Source organism: Mesoplodon bidens (assembly GCF_964165515.1).
Source record: "Mesoplodon bidens genome assembly, chromosome: 15".
In the NCBI taxonomy this organism is placed as follows: Eukaryota; Metazoa; Chordata; class Mammalia; order Artiodactyla; family Ziphiidae; genus Mesoplodon; species Mesoplodon bidens.
The window spans coordinates 26,580,713-26,590,258 of NC_138171.1; the positions used below are offsets into that span (position 1 = coordinate 26,580,713).

Sequence of the window (9,546 nt, forward strand, 5' to 3'; positions counted from 1 at the left end):
GAGTGCGGGACACCAGGCTCTGCGGCTCCCTGACCAGCCGCCTTGGGAAGGGGGCGGGGCAGGTGGGGAAGCAGCAGAGGCGCCGGAAAAGTGACTCCTTCTTGGCACAGGGACCCTCCCCATCTCATAATATTAGTCAGTCCTTAGCTTGGAAGGCAAGGTTAACAGGAACAGCGTTCCACTCCTTTCTTGCCTCCTCGGAGGCTTGCTGGGCCTCTCCCTGGTCCCCTGCCGCTGCCCCACCCCCCCTCCACGGGCCACTGTGCGCAGAGTCCCAGCCAAGGCGCCGCTCTTCACCTGAGTTGAGCCCCTCCACACCCTCGTCTCACCCAAAATGACCAAGTCTCAGTGAGACGGTCGCTGGCCCAGGTCTTGCAGAGTTGATGGCAGAGCCAGGATTTGGTCCCAGGCAGGTCACCTCCCTCTCCAGGCCACCGCTTAGGACCTCACCTGTGAGATGAAGGTTCTTCTTTTTAAAAGCATTTCTTAGTTTTTAAAAAAAAATTATTTATTTTATTTATTTTTGGCTGCATTGCGTCTTCGTTGCTGTGCTCAGGCTTTCTCTAGTTGCGGCGAGTGGGGGCTACTCTTCATTACTGTGCGGTGTGCGGGCTTCTCATTGCGGTGGCTTCTCTTGTTGCAGAGCACGGGCTCTAGGCGCGCGGGCTTCAGTAGTTGTGGCACACGGGCTCAGTAGTTGTGGCTCACGGCTCTAGAGCGCAGGCTCAGTAGTTGTGGCGCACGGACTTAGTTGCTCTGTGGCATGTGGGATCTTCCCGGACCAGGGCTCGAACCCGTGTCCCCTGCATTGGCAGGCGGATTCTTAACCACTGCGCCACCAGGGAAGCCCCGAGATGAAGGTTCTTTCACCTGGGAGCAGGGCCCCAGCCCTTTCTGCTGCACCGTGGGGCCCCACCTAGGTCACCTGGGGCAGTAGTTAGCCGTCTGTCCCCCCACTCTAACCCCAGGAGCTGGTGATTCCCTAGGTGCCCCCGTAACTCTGCCCAGGTGACTCTGATGCAGACGGAACACAGGCCAATATTGGAGAAACAGTCCCCAAAAGATAGAAACCTCCCCATGGAGCTAGGTGCTGCCCTGAGTGCGGACCTCAGGCCCTTTCACGCTGAGGCCTGGGTGGCAGGTGCGGCAGGGGAAGAGCGGGTTCCCCCGGTGGAGGGCAGCCTGGCGGCTTCCGGGAGCTGGCGGGGTCAGGTAGGGGTGATCCCAGGGCCTCTTGAGCCAGGCATCTAGATTTAGTTCTGTGTGCAGCGGGAGCCACAGATAGGCTTTAACCAAAGGAGGCTGTGAATTGTGCTGTCTGCCCTTGTGGTGAGATTTTAATGGGGAGGACAGGAGGCAGAAGCAGTGTGCTTTGGGGGTCGTTCAGAGGCGAGAGGAAAGGCTGGGGGTGACAGCAAGTGGCTGCTTGACGAGTAGGTTAGAGGAAGGTGCCGCCCGCAGGCCAGGGAATTCTGGTTCTAGGTCTTGGCTGAACGTGCCCGAGAATTCCTCTCAGGCCCTTGTCCTTGGCCGCGGGAGACCCCTTACTGTTCCTGGGCAGCGATGGAGGCGGCTGGTCCCTACCCATGGCAGAAAGCCCAGACACCCTCGCTCACCTTGCCCCCCGCCCCACCGGGAAGTACGTGCGGGTCCCTGGAAGATTCCTGCCTGGGCTTAACTTCTCATCCTTTCCTAATGCCTCTTAACCTAAAATAAGAGGCTGCCTGGCCCTAATCCCTGAGGCTGAGGCCAGAGTGGCCAGCTGCAGCAGGGGTGAAATGGCTGTCCCAGGCGGGCTGCTTTCCTTCCAGGAAGGAGCACTATCTGACAGCCCTGCTGAGTGGGGACCCTGGTAGAGTGTGTCTGGAGACAGGTGCGGGGCGGGAAGTTAGAGCCCCCCCTGGTGCGCATGGGAAGAGTCCTTCCCAGGGGGCAGGCGATGGTGATAGGCCCCCACCTGGCACCACACGGCAGGGCCTGTCTCGGGCCGCAGCTGCCAGGGCTGCTCCGGCCTCTCTTGAGGGCCAGGCCTGCCGCCCTCCTGCCCTGTTCACACTTGCCAGAGAGGCTTCAAGAAAGGCCACTAGCTCTGCCCCTGTACCTTAGTCTCCCTGGTTCCTTAGAAGTGGGTGGTGAGGTCACGGAGGCCGAGATCTGCTCGCTGACCTCCTGCCTGGGGCAGTGGCATCCTGTGAGCACTGGGTTTGGGTCCAGCGGTTGGAAGAACACCACAGGCAGTCCCAGTCCCACTGCCCTCCCAGCAGCAGCCCTTAAACGAGGGTTCAGTCCATTTGGCACCTTGGTTGGGCAGTCGTGTTGGTGGCTCAGAGCTCCTCACTTAGATCATGGGTGGATCTGGAAATCCAGGTCAGCCCAGATAGACTCAGGCTCTGCCTGTCTTACCTGGGCTGCTGGGCAACTCGCACCCGCTCCGGCCCCTCTAGCAACCACCTGGCCACCTGAGTGTCTGCCTGTAACCAGAGCCCAGAAGGCCTGCTCTGAGCATAGGAGTGAAGAGGACAAGGCTTGGGGGTGGAGGGAGGAAAGAGAGGAAGCCCAGGGACAGCTCACACCCATGTGGCAGGCGGCTCCGGCCTTCCTCTGCCATCTCCAGCCAGTGTCTGGAGGGGACCAAACCCTGCAGCAGCCGGGAGCCAGCGCAGGCACCCCTGCCTGCTCCCAGACTATCCCAGCAGCCACCCATGTGGGAGTCAGCCACCTGCTTGGCTGCTGTTCCCAGCAGTTCACAGCCCCAGCCCAGTCCTTCCTCCTGTGTTTCATTTTAATGGACTTCCCTCGACCCTCAACTCCAAGGATGTTCCTTAGCAGGCCAGTTCCCAGGACGTCCTGCGTCACGTCCCTGTTCTCTGATTAGAGAAGAAATAACCCCATGTGACAGACTGTCCCGTCTTAGATTCCAACTTCCTCCCCCATCTGGGGGCTGCACCAGCTTCCTTTTAGCAGTAGTCGTGTTTCCATAATTTCTCCCAAGATGTTACTTCTGGTCTATATGTCTCCAGTGACAAGGGCTTGTCCATCTCTGTAGCAGCATAAAAGCTATAGGGAGTTCCCTGGTGGCCTAGTGGTTAGGATTCCGGGCTCTCACTGCCGTGGCCCGGGTTCAGCGCCTGGTCAGGGAACTGAGATCCTGCAAGACTCATGGTGCGGCCAAAAAAAAAAAAAAAGAAAGCAAGGTGCTGCCACTGTAGGTGCAATAATGATTCACACTGGCTGTCAGAACCAGTGGGGTAGTGGGGAGCTGGCTGGTAATTGAGAACTGCCTCACACACCCATGTACAATGATCTCTGCTTATGGGGGTTGGGGGCTGGGCAGGGCACAGGGAGACGGACCTCGCTGGGTCACAGAAGGCCTCCCAAGCAAGCTTCTGCTCCCACACTGCCAGATCCTCTCCTTTGGCGGTTTTCTTGCTGAACACCTCGAAAGAATGCTCAAATTCCAGGAGCTTCTGTGTCTCCTGGAAGCCCTTTCCCAGTGGGCCTCCCGTAGGCTGAGCATCCCGAGCCGCACCGAGGGGTTCACCGGCGTGGCTCAGCCCCAGAACAGTCTCCTCGTGCTGTAGCTGAGGGCCAGGGGCCCAGGGAAGTTAGGAATCGCCCATGGCGGGGCCGAGCAGGCCGCCAGTCCGGGCTTGCTGACTCCAGAGCCACGGCGCACCCCACAGAGCCATTTGGGAAAGGTGGAGAGGAGACCAGGCCTGGTGGCCCCAGCACACACCCCCAGTGTGTTTCGGTAAGACTGCAGGCACCCTCTTTGTTGCCACCGTTCAAGGGCAAAGGGGAGGTGATTTCTCTAGAGGGCCCCTCTGGGTCCTGTCTGACCTTCCGACCTTCACCCACCCACCCCATGCTGTCCCGTCTCAGCAACATTAATCTTCCATCTCGCTTGGGCACAAGAGAACTTCTCAGAGGCAAGGGGCTTCGAGGTGCTGCAGCCCATCAGGAGGAGGCTCAGCCCCCAGCGCCTCCCTCCACCTGCCCCTCCAGCCGCTCCCGGCAGGGCGCGCTCCGTCTGGCCGCTCCAGCCCCGGCCTCTTTCCCAGGCCCAAGCAGGGCAGCCCAGGGCAGCCAGCCTCTTTCTTGCTCTTCCCCGGCGGCGACGGCGGTTGAGAAACCCCTTCCTTGTCTCATGAGGCGCCCACATGGGTGCTTCTTCTCCTGGCCTTCTGGGGCTCCACTTTGGACTCTGTCCGGGGCTTTCCACACCCTGTCCCCCTCGGGGGCGTCGGACCCCCACCTACCGGCAGTGTCTTAGCCACCCCCTCCCCTGCCAGCTCGAGGCGGCCTCCTCACCCGGAGACCAGAGCCCAGAGTGCGGAGGCCTGCCTGACAGTCCTCAGAGAGCAGCCGAGGTGCGATGAGTGCCAGGGAGCTGGGGTCAGAGTGCTGCCCAGCCTGAGGCCAAAGCCTCCCCCCGACCCCATCGCAGGATCACCCTCGGGCTTAACAGAAAAGCCCACGTCTTGTCTGCAGGCCCCCTTCTAAGCATTAGGGGTACAACCGTGGAGACAGACGAGGGCCTCGGGCCCCCACGATAGGGGAAAGGGTGCCCCTCCTCACCCTGGCTCCCCTCCTCGCAGGGCCCACGGACCTCAGCATGAAAGGCGGGGCCTCCACCACCTCCACCACGCCCACGCCCACGCCCTCCAGCAACAGCACCAGCCGGACCATGCCCACCGCCCAGCTCAGCCCCACCGAGATCAGTGCCGTGCGGCAGCTCATCGCCGGCTACCGGGAGTCCGCCGCCTTCCTGCTGCGCTCAGCAGATGAACTGGAAAACCTCATTTTACAGCAGAACTGACCCAGCAGCACGTCGAGTGCACTACCCTAGGGAAGGAGGCTCTCCCAGCCCCGGACCGGCTTCCCGCCTCACCAGTTGGTACCTTTTGTTTTTTTGAAAGAGGTGGATGCAAAAGAGCTGTTTCTAGCCACACTCCAAGCGCCTGAGACTCTGGGCACAAGGACACTTTTTTTTGGAATCTCACCACACGGGTGCTCTGACCTGCTTGGAAGAGGCCAACGGGGCAGCTTTGGAAGGGCTGGGGCTCCCCCTGACAAGGCGCTGGGGCCGCAGCTCTATTTAGAATCATCTTCGTGGACCCTGATGTTAGAATCCCACCCCCAGATAATTACCTTTCAAGTCTTAGGTGAGCAGAATTGCATATTTATTGAGAAAAACAAAGTGGACCCTTTCTTCCTCTCCCCTTAGTAATTTATTTTTCTGAAAATGGATTCTTTTGTGTTTGTACAGATTGCCAGTCTGTGTCTGTCTGATCAGAAGGATGTATCCCTGTGACCTAACATTCCATATCACTACACTGGCGCGGGCTGGGGGCCGGCAGGGCTGGGGGCAGCGGGGGCACCGGGCTGGCTGTCCCTCTGAGCGCCCAGCCCCGCCAAGCAGGAGGACCTCACCCACACCCACTGCAGAGCAAAGACAAACAAAAGCGGCTCCCCCTCCCCCATCCCACAGACGCCCCAGTCACACGGTCACCCGTATTCTACCTCACACTCCAGCGTGGGCTTTTCCAGGATGTGCCCTGAGCCTGTTCTGAACGGCTGTCTCCCACCTCCCCCACCCAGTGTGTCTGCCTGGGAGGTAAGTCCAGAGGGGAGGCCAGGAGCTGGATGGAGCCCAGGGAGGAGCCCCTGGCCCCAGCGCTTGACAGGACAGAGTGCTGGGGCACAGGCAGCCGGTCAGCTGGGCCCTTGCCCTCACCCTGCCCCCAGGGAGCCAGGTCTGAACACTTCTCCACACAGGCCCTGGCCCCTCGGACACCGGCCGGGAAGGGCCCCCGACCCCACCCCCCTCATTGCTGCAGGGTGCGCCCCTGGCTGTCAGGAAAGGCAGCTGCGAGCTCCTGGGTGGAGCTCCTGGGTGGAACCGGGTGGACCGCAGCTCCTGTCCCCTGCCCCCGTGGCTGGAGTAAAGGGACCATCAGCAGAAGTGGAGAAGCCACCTGGGTTCTCCCAGGACCGGCCCTTCTGCAGGGGCCAGTCCTGGAAGAAACCCATAATCCCTGGAGTGTGAAAAAGGGCAAAAAGAAAAGGCTGGCCTGGTTTCCTTCCTCCCCGATAGGCACTTCCTCTTGCTCAGTGCAATACCTACCAGTGCTGCTAAAACCAGGGATTTGCCCAGACCTCACAAGGCCCACAGGGCCTCTCCATGCAACACTCCGTAGCCATGACAGCAGCCCTCTGCTGCCTGCCCCTGCCCGGAGCTGGCAGAAGCCCTCTGTTGCCTTTCCGCCCTCAGAGCAAAGAGGTCCCGGGGAGCCAGGGCCGAGGGGACCCTAGGGTCGAGAGCCGCTCGACCCCAAAGCAGGCACCCCCCTTCCCAAACCAGCTTTTCTGCAGCCAACTGCCTCCCGGCACTGTGGCAGACCACCCTCAGGAGGGGTGGTGAGGGGGCTCCAGCGTGGATGCCTCCCCCTCCTCGGATCCGCGACTGAGCTACGGGCCCCGGATCCAGAAAGTCGGAAGGGCAGGGGGTCCTGCTTGCTTCCAGCCCCGAGAGGTTGAGGGTGGTCTTTGCTCTCCCAAGTGGCCTCCAGCACCCCCCACGCAGCCACACCACCTCTGCCTTCCATCTGACCAGTCCCCAGGCTCCAGCCAGGGCCGGGACACCGAGACCCGCCGTCAGCACAGCACAAGCTCCAGTGCCCGAGGCCGCTCCCACCCCCCAGCGTCCACACGTCCCGCCCCCATCTGCTCAGTACTGCTCGCGGACGTTTGAATTTGTGTAAATATTTATTTTTGTGTGTGAACAATACTACAAAAAGTAATCAGTAGATCTTTTGCAAAATGTTACCCCAGGCAATTTGTGAAAATCTTAATGTTGAAAACTGGCACAGACAATCGCCGCCTTAGAATTCTTGACATCAACTGCTTCACATGTCATTTCTCCTCCCAGAGGCAGTACCCAAGCCAGGCACAAACGGTTAGCTTTTCTGAACACACAGGAGTGAGAAAGACTGGGGAAGGGGCTTCCGCCACTACCCGCACAAGGGATTAGATCTGAAGCTCAGTATAAGCTACAGTGTGAAGTCGTGTTTTTCTGAGTCAAGCTTGTCCTAACTGACCACCTTCAGCGGCCTTAGCACCGCGATAAGAGTGTAGGTTCAGTGTGCTTCAAAGAGAAAGGAAGCAAATGATGATAGCGGTCAAGGTCCACTGGGGCTCCCAGAGCCCCTCCAGGACAGTGGATCCCGTCACGTTGACCCCACCTCTTGGGTGGGCTCCTTCCTAGTGAAGCTGCACGTGAAGCCCTCGTGACGGCAGAATCAGGAGCAAGTTACTGTGTGGAAACAGGATTCCATTAGCTAGTCCAGTCAGGGAACTTGTTCAGTTTTGCTTTTGTTTTAAAAGATGCAGCGTCAACCCCATCCCTCTCCTCCTGACTTGGAGAAGCACCAAAGAGCTGGCTCTGCTGAACCCAGCTCGCTGCTGTCCCCCCCTCACCCCAGGGACTGCCTTCTCCTAAAGGGAGCGTCTGAAGCCCTGCCCCACAGCCAGTTCTTACGGAGGGCCTCAGGGCACAAATAGATCATTCGGGATCCTACGTTTAAGAGGTAATGCAAGAATAGAATATACCAGTTCCAGAGTCTTTGCAGGGGGCTAACTAATCCCACAAGGTTGGAATCAGAGGAGAAATGGGGATTTGGTCTTAGTGGTGGGTTATCTGGTAGACCAGTGAGAGTACAACCCATCTAAAACTCATTTTACCGTCACCACTCAGTTTATACCCAAGGACAGTGTTGAGGGGGAGGGGGACCGGCAGGGGGTTGGAAAGTTCTAGAAGATATCAAACAAACAGGTGGAACCCAGCCATCCCTATTCCCAAGGGCCACTTATGACTCCAGGGGTGGTTATAGGATTAATTACCAGTTCATTTTCAAAATGCTGCTTTGAACTCAGAGGGTTGATACTTTTAATTTGTAATTTTTTGTAAAACTTTTTACAAGATAGTAAAGTATTTCACCAGAATACCAGTTTCAATCCGTCCATGGTCTGATTTTTATATAATTTAGTGGTGCTTTAGAAACTTTGTTTTTGTTGTTTATGAGCTAAACAGCTCAGTCCTTTTTCGCCTGTATCTACCTAAGACCAATGTGAACCTTTGTATTTTTGCTCCTAATTTTGGACTCAGTGAAAGTGTACTGTTTACATGTACAGATGCCCCGGTCCCTGTGTGTCCTGCAAGACTCGCTCCTGAGGAGGAAGGTGCACCTCAAAGCTCATCTGCTTAGCAAAGCCACAAAACAAAAACCTCTCACTTTTTACCTATGTTTCCACCTAAAGACAAAAACAAAAAACCTACACCACACAGAACTCAGATTTGCTGAAAAATACTTTTCTAAGCTCAGAAAAATCTCCATGCGGCAGATGGCCCATATGCCTGTGTCATATGGTCCATTTAGGAGCAGGGCTCAGAAGACTTCCTACCGGCTGCAGGTGGGACACTGCGTGGACTCATGAAAAGTGAAAGTAGGACTTGGCTGCAGAGCCGGGGGTGGATATAGCTCTTCTCCTGACAGCCTGGGAATGGGAAAGTCACGTTGACTCATGGGAGCTTCAGGGTCAAGCCACCCAAGATTTAGGGACAACCCAAGAGGTTTCCAATCCCCTGGCATAATTTAGACACGTTGGGGAAGAGCGCAAGTTCCCTACCTGAGATGAGTTTTAAGACTTTCCAATGCAGATGGTATAAGCATTTCTTCAGGGTCCCCTGGAGGCAGCTCATTCATGAGGCATCACCTCTGGGGAGGGGCAGGGGGCTCCAGACAGTAAGCATATGGCACTTAAGACAAACAGCAGATGGCACCAACTTTTAAAGATGACTCTTTATTACTTAATCAATGGCTTCACCTCTAAATTATATTTTTACAGATATGCACCTATGCAACTTAACGTGGCTCTTCTAAGCAGGTGAGGACTTCCTCCTCAATGCTCTATAAAAATTATTTGTGTTCTATATAGTGAGTTTTTCCAGTAAATGTGGCTTAATCTTTTAATTCTTAGAATGTGTCTTCTCTATGTGATGCAACTAAATTCTGTTTTGTTTGTGGAATGACTAGCACAGGCCAACTCCCTCTCCCCTCACTTAACAAAAGACCAATGAGCTGTTAATCGAGCTGTTATCTCCATGGTATTACTTGCTAAATGCACTGATTTCATAAGTATGTGGAATCCTTTTTCTTTTGAATCTGTATATCATATATAAGACTGAATCTACTTAATAAACACTGAATAACAAACTGAATGCTTTATTTCCACTGTGTCCTCTCAACAGCAGCACTGCCAGCCAGTTCTGTTCCCTCCAACTCTAATTTGGCACTGAAACACCATTCTACCAGTAGATTCCACCTTTTTTTAAAAAAAATTTATTTATATACTTACTTATTATTTTTGGCTGCGTTGGGTCTTTGTTGCTGCCCACGGGCTTTCTCTGGTTGCGGCGAGCGGAGGCTACTCTTCGTTGTGTTGCGTGGGCTTCTCACTGTGGTGGCTTCTCGTTGCGGAGCACAG

The 9,546-nt window shown here is 56.3% G+C and overlaps 1 protein-coding gene across 2 annotated transcripts in view; it reads left to right on the forward strand.

Moving 5' to 3' along the window:
- Nucleotides 1–9,239, forward strand: part of NOL4L (nucleolar protein 4 like) — a gene marked incomplete at its 5' end in the record, with an annotated part of 130,731 nt that extends 121,492 nt beyond the window's left edge. For both annotated transcript variants that reach the window (XM_081256553.1, XM_081256554.1), the window contains one exon: nt 4,599–9,239. In XM_081256553.1, the coding sequence (XP_081112679.1) occupies nt 4,599–4,819 (221 nt within the window). In that variant the 3' untranslated portion in view covers nt 4,820–9,239. The remainder of the gene's footprint in view (nt 1–4,598) is intronic.
- Between the last annotated feature and the right edge of the window lie 307 nt (nt 9,240–9,546).